The sequence below is a fragment of the Euprymna scolopes genome, chromosome 21 (genome assembly GCF_053919585.1).
Source record: "Euprymna scolopes isolate OS-2025 chromosome 21, ASM5391958v1, whole genome shotgun sequence".
NCBI lineage: Eukaryota > Metazoa > Mollusca > Cephalopoda > Sepiida > Sepiolidae > Euprymna > Euprymna scolopes.
Window position 1 is genome coordinate 10,651,458 of NC_136502.1, and position 17,048 is coordinate 10,668,505.

Genomic DNA, 17,048 nt, shown 5'->3' on the forward strand with positions numbered 1-17,048 from the left:
GCCAACTAGCAGCAGCAGATGTTATTCACCAAAAATGATACAGCATTAAACATTAGCATCAGAGATGGGGACGGAGGCTAATTATTTTGACTTTGATATTGATTTAGTTTTGTTGATTTTTATCAGTGTGCTAAGTAAAATGATGCAAGGTTCCAAAATAAAATTAATATATTTAAAAATCGCATATTACAGAATCCTTGCTTTGCTCAATAGCACTTGGAAAAGAATTAAAAAAATAATAGGGGAACTAATAATGTTATTTTTAACTGTGTGTATATGCTTATATTTTGGATTTGCATGGACAATTCGAGGCTTCAGCTCATGCAACTTTCTCAGCCACTAAACCACTACCCTAAAACAGGGTAATATCTCTAAAAATGTCATATAGACCAAAATCCAGATTTGTTTATGTAAGCCACAAAAACACATATGTATCAGTGTTATTAATACTATTGGGGTAAATATATTTCTACTTATTACCTTGTATCATTACCCATAACATACATACACACGCACACACGCACACACGCACACACACACACACACACACACACACACACACACACACACACACACACACATATATAATTTCAGGTTAATATTTTCCACAAGTAAAACAACCAATGAAGCAATGAAGTTTTAATGAGGTTAATACAAGAGTGCTCAATACCAAAGAGGAGCAAGATATACTTTTTATTTGTTTCATGTAAACATTAGTATTTCACTACACATTCATGAGCATGTTTTGATCAACCAGTTACAAGTAAATAGAAATCTCTTCAGGCGATATTGCTTATACAAAAGTTTAGTCCGTAATCGATGTAATTTATGAACTAAACTTTTGTAGAAGCTATATCGCCTGAAGAGGTCTCTAGTTACTTGTAATTGGCTGATTGAAACATGCTCATGAATGTGTAGTGACATATTAATGCTTATGTAAAACAAATAAAATCTATCTATCTATCTATCTATCTATATATATATATATATATAAATATATATATATATATATGTTTATGTAATTAATAACCCATAGCACACACAATATATATATATATATATATATATATATATATATATATATATATATATATAAGTGAAAGTGTCTGTCTGTCTGTGTATCTGTGTGTCTGTGTGTGTACATTTCTCTACGCAATAACGCTGTCAATTTTAAGTCTACAGATTCGAGATTTGATATACAGGGTACGGAGATTTGGGAAAATTGATGTGATCGGTTTTCGGCCAGAAATTTGGTGATTAAGGGGTCAAAGTTCAACGATTTGACCTTTGAGAACTCTACCAAACTCCTCCGACAATTTTCGGTCTAAACACTTGAAATTTTAGATATAGGTTCATTGGACATGGATCTAACTTAATAACTTGATTTGAGCCCAAAACAATAAATTTTAAGGGGCCATAATAGGGGTCAAAGTTAAAAAAATTGACCACTTTTTTTTTTTTTTGCTCAACATACATCTCCAAATACCCGGGCAACGCCGGGCACCCATGCTACTATATATATATATATATATATATATATATATATATATATATATATATACATATATATATATATATATATATATATATATATATATATATATATATATATATATATATGAATGTATGCTTATGTAATTAGGAAAATAAGTAGAAAATAATGTATTTATTCTTTCTATTAACTGATGTACCTTTCTAAATGATTAACTTTTCTACTTCCTAATTTTAGGTGCTTTTTATTACAACTATTTATATTGTCATATAACTCGCATAAATACACAAAAAACATTGGCAAATAAGTTTATATAACACTTTATCTCCTGTGACCTTTGTTTTCTGACAATATGCAGCAACTATCATAATGCTAAAACCATCATTCAAAACGATACAAGTCTGACTGAAATCTGATTCTAATCTTATTCTTTATTGTCTTGCAATCTGTATTAACAACTCCAAAATAACGGCCCAAATAGTCACTATTAAAGTTGATGAAATTAAGATGAACGAAATGCTAGCTAGAAATGAACAAAAAAATCAAGGGAGATAATCATAGTTAAAAAAAAAAATGTATATATTCTTGCTTTGTTTACTATAAAACAATTCTTATTTCATAATATGCTCAGTATTCACAATATTAAGCAATTCAAGTTTAACTCTGCTTTGGTTTATTGTAATGTTTGTATAGTGTCATATTTTCCCCATTGCTTAAACATGTATAAATTTAATTCTTGTCTTGTTAATGTGAACTGTAACGTTAGTCTATCAACTCTGGCAGGTGTTATACTGTTTGATCAGAATCCTGTGAATGTGATGCTTGTGCATTGTTTTGTTTTTCTGATTCTAAGACATAATATTTTGGTAAAGGTAATGCGACTTGCTGTTCAGATATTTCTGAATTATCAGAATGAGATGCTGCTGTTGCCATTGGTATTGATGACGACTGAGCTTCTAAGTTGGATTCAAGAATATAGTATTTTGGAAGGGACATTTGAGGACCGATACCAGTGCCTCCATGGGGTTCAGGGTGTGCTATTTGCTGTGAAGATTGTTCCACGTTTTGTTCCAGAACATAATATTTTGACAGCGGTAATTGTACAAGACAGTCGACTTGACCTGAATAGTTAAGGTCTGCTTCTGTTATTGTCTGTTGCGAATTTGACCCAGTTCTCCTAGTTTCTGGTAAAGTCCAGGGCTTAGATGGTTTCATGCCTGTCCATTTTGAACTACCTTCAGGAATTTTCCCAACATTTGGTTTGTGCACACATCTGGTGGATACGTTTCTCTCAACTGGGCAAGAGAATCTCTGTTTCATGTGCTTCATATATGTCTCCTGGTTGGTCCATGGAGTATGGGCCAGAGAGTAGTGGGAACTATACTGATCTGAAAAAAAGAAAAGAACAAAGCAAGAAATAAATTATCATTTCAAAAAAGAATGTTTTTTTTTTTTTTTTTTTTTTTTTTTACTGATTTTGTATATTCAATGTAGGGTTAGGGTTAGATTGTTTAGCTTTTTTGATTTTGTTTTAATTAGTGTGGCTTAGAGAAGAGGGGAGAATACAAGGTTAAATAATAAAAAGTGATAATAAAAAGGAATATGAGGTGTTGGAGTAACGTGTTACACATTACTTAGCAATAAAACACATCGAAAGTGTAGATTGAGTCATTTAACTGGTGATGACCTTTAAGATCATTTGATACACATACACGGCATAGAACTTGAATGCCTACTAGACACTATCCTCAACTATCTAAAGTCTCTCTGTACAGGGGTTTGTCAGGAAAACCTGACATGAGGATACGTTTTTCTAGAAGTAAAACCTGACCAAATATTCAAAATCACATAGTATTCATGACCCAAATAAGATCTCCTTGGTATGGCTAATCCATACCAGCTTTTACGAGAAATCGTGCATGTTCTCCAAGTGATGTTGGCTCAAGTAACAGTACGAAGCTGGATACTCCACTAGACAAAGGGAATTCTTGTCCTGGAATCCAGTAAGATCAAGAGATCACAAGAATATATGCTATAACTTATTTAAATTGTCAATTGAGGAGAGGAAAATTATATTCTTAACATCTTTACTAGGTTCAACATTGCTTCACTTTGGTGATCCGGTAGGAACCAGTGTGTCAATGTGATTATGCCATGTTCAGTACTAAATGGGTGACCATTTGGGACTTCCAGATGCTGTAAGTGCTCTTTGCTTATCTCGGCATTGTTTCCAATCGTCCTGGACTTTTTTTGAACTCAAACAGTGCTGATTTAGGAGAGGTGTGATTGGGGATTGCGCAACCCTTGCCTCACAATTACATGCACGGCTACCCTACAGGGGGTATCCTTTGTTTTTCAAGACTGAATGGAGGAATAGATTCATCAAACTTCTTTACTAACTCAGTGTTTGAGAGGTTAAATGAAATATGCAAATATCTATGTGTTTCAAATAGAGATCAAGTGTTATCCTCAGGAAGGGAACCACTTAATTTCTGAGAATTTCAACTGAAATAAAATGAAATGAGAGAAAGGAAAGATTAGTTGATTTAATCACGTGACAGAGAAAAGATTTGAAACCGGATTTTAATTTATGGTAAGAATTTAATAGAGACACATGGAATGTTTATATCCAAAGATATAAGCGTTTCAGAACATAACTTGAGGCAACTCTTAGTGCCTGTTTTATAAGTATTTTAATTTTAACGGAATGTGCTCTGATGAACTCATCGCACGTATGCCCCCTCAGCATACCTCTCCTTCCCCCTGACAAACTTGCTTAGCAACAAAATTACACCCCTTCACTGTAGTTGTTCCTAAATTCTTTAGTTTTTTTTCCCGCAAACAGCTAGATTTTGGAATGCCCTTCCTGTTACCTGCTTCCCTGACTGTACTAACATGCAGAAGTTAAATGTAACGTAAACCAACATCTTGTTCATCTCCTCTAAACATGGTCCTAAAGAGTAGCCCCTTACGTCCAAGTGACGATGTGCTTTGTTTGGAGTAAATGCAAGTAAAAAGGTAAAGAAGTTGATATCCAAATAGTTTAGTTGAATAAAGTATATTTGAAGTTCAAAGTGGTGTTCTCTCTCTCTCTCTCTCTCTCTCTCTCTCTCTCTCTCTCTCTCTCTCTCTCTTCATGAGTGTTCCAATGATAAAAATATCCAAGCAGCAACTTCAACACTAACCCATAGGAAACATTAACAATACTCTTCATTAGGATATAAAATACAAATAGGAAGAAAGAAAGGGCCACAAGTCATGTTTTTCTTCTCTTTCGCATTTGCAGTAATATGTTTTTTGAAGTCAATTGTTGAATGATTTGCCAAAATTTGCATCGATATAATTTTTAAGGTTTAACCTGCATGTTCACCTATCATTTGACATGAGCTTAATAGCAGATTGATTAATTTAATCATGTGATATAAAACGATTTGATGTTAAGAATAGTTGTAAGTTAAAACTTAGAAGAAACGAATCCGGATATGAAATCCAGATAAATAGGGGACTAAGAACCCTTCATGCTATTCTAAAATAGTCAAAAATAATTATTAGATAAGAAAATGTATTAAGTAATAAAATATATCTAGTGAAAATGTTTTTGCCATCCTTGTTGTGATGTGATGAGAGCACTTTCTATAAATATAACCTCATTTTTCAGAGGTTTAAAAACACAAAAATAAACAATGTCTATAAACAGTTTTGTAAAGTATACATAAAATGATGATGTTACCGATTTTGTGGTGACAATTGGAGGTCCCTAATAAGATCAAACATCTGCCAATACAGCCATGCTTATTAAGGATATTGCTACAGCATTGTTTATGGAAAATTAAACACTAATTCCCTAAAAAAAAACATCGCTTAGTCCAGCATCACCCTCCTTCTTACTGGATTAATTAGACCTTATTCTACCCACAAAATAGCTATGACTTGTTAAATAGATCTATATAATCATCCCACCCACAAGATTTAACATGTATCCCCATAGGAATAATACAATTTAATTTATGCATAGAGCATTAAAACACTTGAAAAAATGTTAACTTTGTGTATAAGTATGTGTTTCATAAACACATCTATGTATTTTTAATTTTTTTTTTTTTTACAGGGAATCATCACTTATTAAGTCCAGAAGGTCACTCAAGGATAGGGGTTAATGAGTGTAAGGTCAGTGATAATTTTGGTGGGAATTAGGCAGAATTCGACTATTTATGGAAACGGGATTGAACTTGAAGATGACCATGTTGTAGTCAGCTGTAGTCAGGCCAGTTGAACAGAATTCCACAGGTGGGAAGTTCTAGGAAAGAAACTTTGTTCATGGAATTTGCGTTTAGATTTAGACACTGATAAAGAGTAGGATAACTTGTTGGTTGTGGTTGTAGCTTGACAAGTGCTTTTTGTGAAAGTTTGATGAGGTGAGGACTATTGAATCCTGCATATAAGTATACGTAAGTGCACGGAGGAGCACTTAAATTTACTAATATGCAGGATATATATATATATATATATATATATATATATATATATATATATATATTTATGTGAGTGTATATGTGTACTTACTTGTATGTATGCGCCTATACATATCGATAATGGTAACCATCCATTAAAATAATAAACTGCATCTTGAAGCTTAAATATCTCATATATATATATATATATATATATATATATATATATATATATATATATATATATATATAGTATGGCTGTTGTTATTGCTGTTGTTGTTGCTCAGCCCACAACCTCCTCATGTTAAGAACGGCTCTCGGAATAGACACCCAATTTTGTGAGTTGGAGGGGTGGAGTCAAAATAATTGCCTTAACATTCAACCTTGATAATCGCCATCAGGATTCCCATGCGCAAATACTGTGAACCATAGAGAAATTTGGGGTGGCAGTGTTGAGAGAGCCACCATATTTGTAAAGGTCTAACACATTCATTTTCGTACAAAGATGTGTAATCTGGAATAATCAGTTTGTCAGTTCTCAGCCAATGAGAATTGGTGGAAATTTAGAAGGGAGTTTTTGAATCGGGAAATGGAAAGTTAATTGTATGTCTATGAGTTTATGATCCAGTCACGAAGGATGCCAGGACAATAAAGTTATAATGTGTATATTTCTTCCCAGACTTGACTAGGGATGGTAGAAGGACTTTAGATTAAGAAGGAAAAATAGGAACTAGTTCATCTAAATATGGTGCGATTGTGATGATGTTGCTCCTAGAATGAAATGTAGAATTTTATTATAACGAAAATATGTATCTAAAATGCCGTTCAAAGTTACATAAGACAGTGGCTAATATTCTAGGCCTAATAAATTTGTATGGAAAAATGGTCGGATCCTTCTATCGATTCAGTAGATATCTCACTGCTAATGCAATTCTCTATCTATATAAGAGCCAGATACGTCCAAGGATGGAATACTGTTGCCACATATGGGCAGGAGCTGCTAGAAAAGACTTGTCCTGCCTTGATAGGGTTCAAAATAGATTTCGTGGCCTGGTGGGAGATGTCCTTTTCTCTTCGCTGCAACCTCTATCTCACAGAAGAGATGTTGCGAGTTTGTCTCTGCTTTATCGTTATTTTCATGGAAAGTGTTCAACTGAGCTTCAATCTATGGTCCCCCCTCGCCAAACTTTCACAAGAAACGCTAGACTAGCTGAAAACATTATCAATAATTTTCCCCACTCTTTATCTGTACCTAAACCTAAACATAGATTCCATGATCAAAGCTTCTTTCTTAGAACTGCACGCCTGTGGAATTGTCTTCTGTTTTCCTGCTTTCCAGCTGTCTATAATATGGTTGTCTTCAAGACAATGTGAACAAGTTTCTGATGAGCCGTTCCACTTAAGTTAACAAATTTACCGAACTTCCATTACTACCGATTACAATATTGTCCTTTTGACTACTCTACACTCTTTAACCCTTATCCTTGAGTGGCCTATCGGCCTTGATAAGTGGTGACGCCTATGTAAAAAAAAAAATGTGGCATATGTTGTTGCAAATCTATGATATTTTGGTCCAGTAGAGAATTTCTGCAATCAAAATATTATAGAAGAGATTATATTGGACCCAATATATAGTAATGATTAAAAATGTTAAAGCAAAGATGACTTGTGTGCCACCACCGAGAATCAAAACCAAAACGTTTAGCTCACAAAGTTATATTTTCTTTTTAAATAAATAGAAAAAAAGGTTTTTAATATGAATATCAATATACAAAAAATATATAGTAAAGAATATATATATATACATATAGAGATATAAAAAATATATATATAGAGAGAGAGAGAGATATAAAAAATAGCAATTCTCTTAGTGCATTATTCTCTCATTCATTGCAACATAACCACACCTTTGATTTTAAACAAGCAAAAGTAGTTAAATTTATTTCAAATAAACCGCGCCGGAGACTCCTTGAATCTGCGCTTATCGCAATTTCAAGCACTATTAAACAACGTGGAGGTTTCTATAACATAGCGCCATTAATAAGTAAACTGTTATTAAAAGAACATTATTTAACTGTGGACACAGGTTAACTTTCTCACACCATTCAAACACCCCCTGTAATAATTAACACATAATCTCAATCAATAAATTACATAAAAAACACTCATTTCATTCCTGTTACAAACTTATATTTAAATTTCAACAGATATATCTTTTTCCCAATAAGAATATAAACTTGCGTTCATAGTTTTAAAATTAAATTAACGACTAATTGACGTCACTAAAATTTCCTTCTCTTTAACAGCGCCAGCTCCCCTTCCTTTTTGAATTTCCAACATCAATTTTTCCGTTTCTCTTAAATAGAACTGCGTCACACTGTGCACGTGAAACTTTTTCAAATATTTTGTACTGGTATATTTTATTTATTTATTTTTTTGGTTTCTTAATCTCATTCACTCAGAGGAAGTCTCGAAATAAAGACGAAACGTTGGTGAACACATAATACGGTTTGTTCCTTTTTTATTTTCTCTCTCTATATATATATATATGAAAAAAACTTTGGCAAGAATTGGTTTTGCAAATTATATTATTTTATTCTTATTGTAGTTTATACTAATATTCTAATTTTATTAGGTTTATAATGAACTAAAAATAATAGACTCCATATAAAAATAATAACTCATATTGTGTGAAGATTATATAGAGAATTCTTTTTATAAAATTATCAAATCAACAAAATAATGGATAAACATGTTTTTTTAAATTTCCATTTATTTAACCTCAACATCCCTAAGGATACAAAGGTTAGTAAATAATGGAAATGGTGTTATACACAGGTGTCGATTGAGTTGATCTTTTTTATCATAACTGTCAGATAATAAAAATATTCTGATCCCATAAAACTAAAGATTAAAAAAAAAATTAGAGATGACTTAATTTATTATCATGACGTCCCCACCTTATGTCCGGTTAAAAATGTCTTTTTCCTTAGCATTCATTTTCAATTAAACCTTTGGTTGGCGGAGGCTTCAGTTATTTTAAACTTCAGCCGAAACATGTATGCATATATGTAGCCAGAAATGTTTGTACATATAAATTTTCAAGCTAAATAGATATACCCCTTTACTGTATACTATTATATGAACGCAGCAGGGCTGTTTACCCAATTTCTTTGAACAAGACTATATCTGAAATAAATGTCAATATGTTTAAAGCTATGATTGTTAAAAATGTCTTAAGAAAATTACTTCATTAAACAGATCAAAGTTTATGAAACAAAAATAAGAAATTCTAAATAGAATGGTTTTTAATTGTTTCGTGTTATAAATGCATTTGAAATTGGAAAAGAAAATATCAATAAAGAATATTCTTAACTTTGCCTTAGTGCAAGGGAGACAATCCAAATCCGTATTGTTCTTAATATTGTCAGGAACAATAAGCATGGTCGTTACTGTTATAAACTATTGACATGTATTAGTAATAATTTAGTCAGACATGAGGAGAACATAAATGGAAGAAACTAGTTATAGCAGATAATTAGATTAAATTCGAGAATTAAATTACATTTCATACATTTTCTGCAGTTCATAAATATATTTAAATACATAGTAAGGCAGCGGGACAATGTTTTAATGCCACGTTTTGCCAATATAAATTGCAAAGATTTTTCATTCAAAGCAAAATTCTTAATTTTACCAATTCCAATTTTTCTGCAGCTAAAAAATAAGTATTTTAAGGAATTTAAAATCATTTAATCTACATTTGAAGTTAAGGCTTTACTTCAAAATATTGAAACGATTAAAATTAGTATTATGTATTTTTGTGTAACGTAATTATTTGTGAAATTTCATTAAATTAATAAATAAACAAATACCATATAACAGGTTTTATGTCCCCTCTTTGCAGACAAAATATAAATACAGATTATCTTTTTCGTCGGTTATCAATTTCAACAAATAAAAATGTTGTAGGTCTACCAACTTAAAGGTAGTTAGTAGGTGGACAGACAGACGCGTTTTGTCTTTTAGATGTATAGACTAGAAAAAATTTGACACGTTGGGTCACCCGTTGAGCTCGGGTTAGATTGTTTAAATCAAGGAAAAAAAGAGGAATTGCAAAATCATTTAAATTTGTCACCCAGTGCGGCCGTAGCCGAGATTGAACTCACTACATAGGTTTGTAGTGTAATTCAAATCTTGTCGGTAGCTGAATACTTGATGCTTCACCAGGGCTATCAAGGGTATTTTTTATCGTAACGCCATCATTAGATGGAGTGATTACCACAGCTCCACAGCTTAAGAGAGTCCCATCTACCCTCGAGAGAAGGATAGCCTATGCTAGTTTCCCAACCTGGTATTTTTACCTTGCAGTAAATTTGTACAAAGACAAAATTAGCCTCTTTCTGCTTCTCTCCCCACCCCCAGCTAGTGGTTAATCATATTCCTTTTGTTTAAAATGGACTATTACAAATAGTTATATATTTTATGATGTTAACTTTGATGGTTAATAAAAAGAGAGTGAGTAATTGAACAGAAAAAGCAGTGGTCAAATAACATACAGTGAGAGAGGGTGAGGATGATAGACCAAAATTTAGAAAGAGATGACTAATTAGAACAATTAAAATGGAACTTTTTCCAACATAACTCAATCCCCAAAATAAGGAGCATTTTAGCATGCATTTTATGTGATTAATATTGGGAAAAGGCCTTAGAGAAAAATGAATGTTGATTAATTCAGCTTTAGTATAAGTATATAGAAGATAACATTTAAAATTATATTAATATATGACATAGTAGTTGTTAAAAACAATGATAAAATTCAGTTCAGTCGATGGTTGCAATAAATTAATAAGAGAGAAAACAGAAAAGTAGTTGATTTCATTTTTCTTTTTTCATTAAATTTATATGCAAAACTATATATATGAAAATAAAATAATGACACTAGAAATAATAATAATAATAATAATAATAATAATGGTCAGTTATTTATTGAATATATGTTTGAAAATAATTATATAAATTATATATATCATTAGCTCGGATGACCATTTTTTTTTACTAGTAATGGGACGATTCCAATATTTTTCTCAATTCCAATACAATTACTGATTCCATACTAAATTCCCAATACAATTACCGATTCTGATTCTTCATAAATCTCTAAATATTTAACTATAAAGTTGTTATTTTCCCCCAATTATCATAAAAACACATTTTAAATGTGCATATATTTTCTCAAACGTAAAAAGGAAGAGGGAGTGATCTATAGATTTTAGTTTTAGTGTTAATTTAAAATCAATAAATATTTATTAATTACTACCAGCAGTTGAAGATGTTGTTTTAAACAGAATCAAATAAAAAAAGATGATTAAAAGAATCGGTTTTGGCATCGGAAAATATGTAAAGATTTTTCTGAATCCAACACCCCAAACTTCCGATATTTCCGATTAATCGTCTCAACACTACTTTTTTTTTTATTAAATATAGAATATTTAACATTTGCAGAAAGGAATAAGTCACGGCGTCATGAAATATGCAAATAACATCAAGCTTGAAAATGTTTTAAATACAAACCCTGCATGCAATAAATATTTTGTACAGTCATACCTGGACACAATGCAGCAATGGATCACAGATTGGCAACTGAAGGTTAGCTGTGGACAAAGGTACTACAATGGATTTGAAGAGGAAAAATAATTTTTCTCCTTTCTTTTCTAAACAACAACCGACATGCCTCATGAAGGTCAAAGGACAATCTGACCAAAACGTTGTACTAATAACACTCAAGATGAGAATAGTCCGATCAATACAAGTAATATAAAGTTGCGCTCCAGTCATTTATTTAAAACTACATATAGCCATAGTAGTTATTTACTTCTTTCCCACTGCAGAAAGATGTGACACAAGGTCAGAACGTGAGGAGAATCAAGCCAACCTCCCTAAAGAAAGAGAACTCTGGCTTAGCAAAAATTGCCTGGACAGTCCTATTAACATTCCCCAGTAAGAACACCTCCCAAAATCTAGGACGCAATACCTGAGAGAGTAGACCTCGTAGTTGCCAACCTGGCAAATACCTCAATCCAACATATTAAAAGCCAGTAAACTGTCCCAAAACTTGTCAAGGTGGTTGATGAGAAAGAATCTTTGGCCGGTATTTCTACCCAAGTTTCCTCGCAACCAAAGCAGCAAGGAGACCAACCCAGATCAAAATGTTGAGCAGGTATAAAATAGCTAGGATATAACTACATTTAAAATTCACATTATCAGTTTGTAATTCTTATCTTGTTCAGAATTGATTTCCTGGAAAGTGTTCAAACATATGTAACCAAGCAAATACTATTCTTGCTATCCTGGGTTTAGACTCATTGAAGCTCCGACATCAAGCAACTGATTTGGTAGACACTTATAAGATTCTGAACCGACAACAATCCTGAGCAGCTTTTTAATTTCTAGGCACCTAATACATATGGAAATGCCTACAAAGTCAGAAAACAGTACAACTCCCAAGATTTTCAGGAATATTTTGTTCATGTTCAGAATTGATGAAACATGGAACAAACTAGTTGCTTCCATTGTTGGTTGCTGGGACAATGCATCATTTAAAACCCCATGCTTTCAGAAATTTTATAAAACTATATCTAGTACCTCTTCCTCCATACACATGATCTACAGGTATATCATAACTCATACACTGTTCATGTCTTTGACAATTGTAGATTATTCAATGTAATACATATGCATTTCTGAAACGTTATAGTGAACCTGAGCATTCTACATGATGATAATGATATTATTATTACTACTACTACTACTACTACTACTACTACTACTACTACTACTACTACTAGCACCCAGCTTTGCCCGGGCATAAAATACGTTTAGATATTATATTTTAATCTGCCCAGATTTCGCATATATTATTATAGAGTTATGATTTCAAAAGTAAAAAAAATATGCGGGTGCCATCAGCTAGAATCAAAACCAAAACTTTAACATTCAAAGCTGGTGACGTTACCACTGTACCAACGTGACATGCATATGAACTGATTAAAAATTAAGTATAAAATAAGATGAATGTACAAAATGTATAATGATTTTTTCAATTTTGACCCCTTTTTGACCCCTTAAAAACTATTTTAACAGGCTAAAAACCAATAAAAGAACAATCCATAAGAAATTCAATCCTTTGAGATTTCTAGCGCTGCTCTGCAACTTTTAGTTTCAGAGGAGATAGAGTTTGAAAATATGGAGACAGACAGACGTATAGCCTTTTATATATTAGATTATTATTCTATATAAATAAAACAGTAGATGTATGTATGTGTGCGTATCTGTGTGCAAATATTTCACCAATAAACTCTTAAATTACTGGTCACACAACACTGAAATCAACAGGAAATAGTAATCATACACAAAGGATGGTTTATAACAAGTAAAATCTTTGTTTGGATGGATGAATAGCGCATACAGAAATGTTGTGGTACCCAAGTCATTTTTTTTAACTTTCGAAATCAATACTATATACTAGGTACAATATAATATTCAATAGAGAATTGGCTTTGTAATAATAAATACGAAATCTGCATGACTTAAAATATATTTAACCATATTTTACAAGTGGGCAAGGCCGGATGCTCCCCCTCTAGTATTATAATAAAAAATAATAGTGTCTATTTTTAAAAAACATTTTTATGGAAATAGCTCCAGATAAGGTATGAAGCTGCTTAATGTAAGTAGTTAAAACAAAATATACTACTTCAAGGGCAAAAACTAGCTAACAATAAGTGTTAGATGGATAGACCGAGAAAACAGAAATTCTTTTCCCTTTGTCAGAAACATCGCTCATAGAATGTGAGCACTAAAGGACTAAAATAAGGGAAGTTATAAGGATGTTAGACGTAAACCCATGGTTCACTTTCTACTTTCCGTACTTAGTTAATGACGTGTGTATTAATGTTGTAAGTGGATAAGATATCAATATTATAAGACGAAAGAATTCTAAAGGATATATTGCCATATTTTCAGGAAATGGAAGGGAATTTCCGTTACAGATATGACGCACCAAATCACCATTCTAATAAAATGAAATGAAACAAATACTAGTTGCTTACCTGGCGTTTCATCTCTGTTGTGTGCTGTGTTTCCCTTGTCCCAGCCATGTGCACTGTCAGCGTGAGAGGACAAAACCTCTCTATGACAGTCAGGATACATTAATGCCGTTCTTTTACCTCCGCATGATTCACCTATTTCCTAGAATAGCACAAAAATACAAGTAATAATTAGTGAAGAAGAAGAAGAAGAAGAAGAAAAACATGAAAAGGGGAAGAAGTAAAAATGGAAGAAAAACAATTTGAAGAAGAAGAGAAAGAAAAATGATGTCTGATATTACAAAATCTGAATATTATTGTTTAAAATTAAATAACCGTTATGTAATGTTATATGTCATCAATGTTGTTGCTGTTGCTGCTGTAATGTTATATGTCATCAATGTTGTTGCTGCTGTAATGTTATATGTCATCAATGTTGTTGCTGTTGCTGCTGCTCATCGTCATCGGTTTAATATCCATTTGACATGCTGCCATGTGTTGGATATCTTTTAAAAAATAACTTCCAAACTAATCTATCTCTGGCCAGGTCTTTATTTAATCCCCCTTTCTTTCATGTTCATTCTTATCACATCCCAAAACTTTCCTTAGTCTTCCTCTGAGAACTGAATCTGCTATTCAAATAAAATTATTATTAGTCTATATATTTATTCAAATAAAATTATTATTAGTCTATATATTTATTCAAATAAAATTATTATTAGTCTATATATTTATTCAAATAAAATTATTATTAGTCTATATATTTATTCAAATAAAATTATTATTAGTCTATATATTTATTCAAATAAAATTATTATTAGTCTATATATTTATTCAAATAAAATTATTATTAGTCTATATATTTATTCAAATAAAATTATCATTAGTCTATATATTTATTCAAATAAAATTATTATTAGTCTATATATTTATTCAAATAAAATTATTAGTAGTCTATATATTTATTCAAATAAAATTATTATTAGTCTATATATTTATTCAAATAAAATTATTATTAGTCTATATATTTATTCAAATAAAATTATTATTAGTCTATATATTTATTCAAATAAAATTATTAGTAGTCTATATATTTATTCAAATAAAATTATCATTAGTCTATATATTTATTCAAATAAAATTATCATTAGTCTATATATTTATTCAAATAAAATTATTATTAGTCTATATATTTATTCAAATAAAATTATTATTAGTCTATATATTTATTCAAATAAAATTATTATTAGTCTATATATTTATTCAAATAAAATTATTATTAGTCTATATATTTATTCAAATAAAATTATCATTAGTCTATATATTTATTCAAATAAAATTATTATTAGTCTATATATTTATTCAAATAAAATTATTATTAGTCTATATATTTATTCAAATAAAATTATTATTAGTCTATATATTTATTCAAATAAAATTATTATTAGTCTATATATTTATTCAAATAAAATTATTATTAGTCTATATATTTATTCAAATAAAATTATCATTAGTCTATATATTTATTCAAATAAAATTATTATTAGTCTATATATTTATTCAAATAAAATTATTATAGTCTATATATTTATTCAAATAAAATTATTATTAGTCTATATATTTATTCAAATAAAATTATTATTAGTCTATATATTTATTCAAATAAAATTATTATTAGTCTATATATTTATTCAAATAAAATTATTATTAGTCTATATATTTATTCAAATAAAATTATTATTAGTCTATATATTTATTCAAATAAAATTATTATTAGTCTATATATTTATTCAAATAAAATTATTATTAGTCTATATATTTATTCAAATAAAATTATTATTAGTCTATATATTTATTCAAATAAAATTATTATTAGTCTATATATTTATTCAAATAAAATTATTATTAGTCTATATATTTATTCAAATAAAATTATCATTAGTCTATATATTTATTCAAATAAAATTATTATTAGTCAATATATTTATTCAAATAAAATTATTATTAGTCTATATATTTATTCAAATAAAATTATTATTAGTCTATATATTTATTCAAATAAAATTATCATTAGTCTATATATTTATTCAAATAAGATTATTATTAGTCTATATATTTATTCAAATAAAATTATCATTAGTCTATATATTTATTCAAATAAAATTATCATTAGTCTATATATTTATTCAAATAAAATTATTATTAGTCTATATATTTATTCAAATAAAATTATCATTAGTCTATATATTTATTCAAATAAAATTATCATTAGTCTATATATTTATTCAAATAAAATTATCATTAGTCTATATATTTATTCAAATAAAATTATTATTAGTCTATATATTTATTCAAATAAAATTATTATTAGTCTATATATTTATTCAAATAAAATTATTATTAGTCTATATATTTATTCAAATAAAATTATTATTAGTCTATATATTTATTCAAATAAAATTATCATTAGTCTATATATTTATTCAAATAAAATTATTATTAGTCTATATATTTATTCAAATAAAATTATTATTAGTCTATATATTTATTCAAATAAAATTATCATTAGTCTATATATTTATTCAAATAAAATTATTATTAGTCTATATATTTATTCAAATAAAATTATTATTAGTCTATATATTTATTCAAATAAAATTATTATTAGTCTATATATTTATTCAAATAAAATTAAAAAAAAACCTATTACAACTTGTTTCCGAAATAGTCAAATATCAAATTTTAATACTTTATATTTTTAATAAAAATTTATCAATTATTTATTTGTTTAAATTTGAGTGTTGACAATTGAAAAGCGACATTGTAGACAAGGGGGAATAACTCTTTATAAACAAACAATTGTTGAGTAGATATTTGTTTTTGATTGATGTAAGACTCTGTAATAATAATGTACCTAGCAAGAATTATAGACCAATCAATCAATCAACCCATCAATCAATCAATTAATCAATATATACGAGAAAATAAAAAAAATTTTAAACTGTAAATTAAAATGTA

At 29.4% G+C, this 17,048-nt stretch overlaps 1 protein-coding gene across 3 annotated transcripts in view; it reads right to left on the reverse strand.

Moving 5' to 3' along the window:
- Nucleotides 1-1,665: 1,665 nt before the first annotated feature.
- The window catches only part of LOC145241995 (protocadherin beta-13-like), a 261,453-nt gene continuing 246,070 nt past the window's right edge, over nucleotides 1,666-17,048 (reverse strand). For all 3 annotated transcript variants that reach the window (XM_080104877.1, XM_080104878.1, XM_080104879.1), the window contains exons 3-4: nucleotides 14,055-14,193; nucleotides 1,666-2,880 (exon numbers count right to left, since the gene is read on the reverse strand). In XM_080104877.1, coding sequence (XP_079961003.1) covers nucleotides 2,279-2,880; nucleotides 14,055-14,193 — 741 coding nt within the window. In that variant the 3' untranslated portion in view covers nucleotides 1,666-2,278. The remainder of the gene's footprint in view (nucleotides 2,881-14,054; nucleotides 14,194-17,048) is intronic.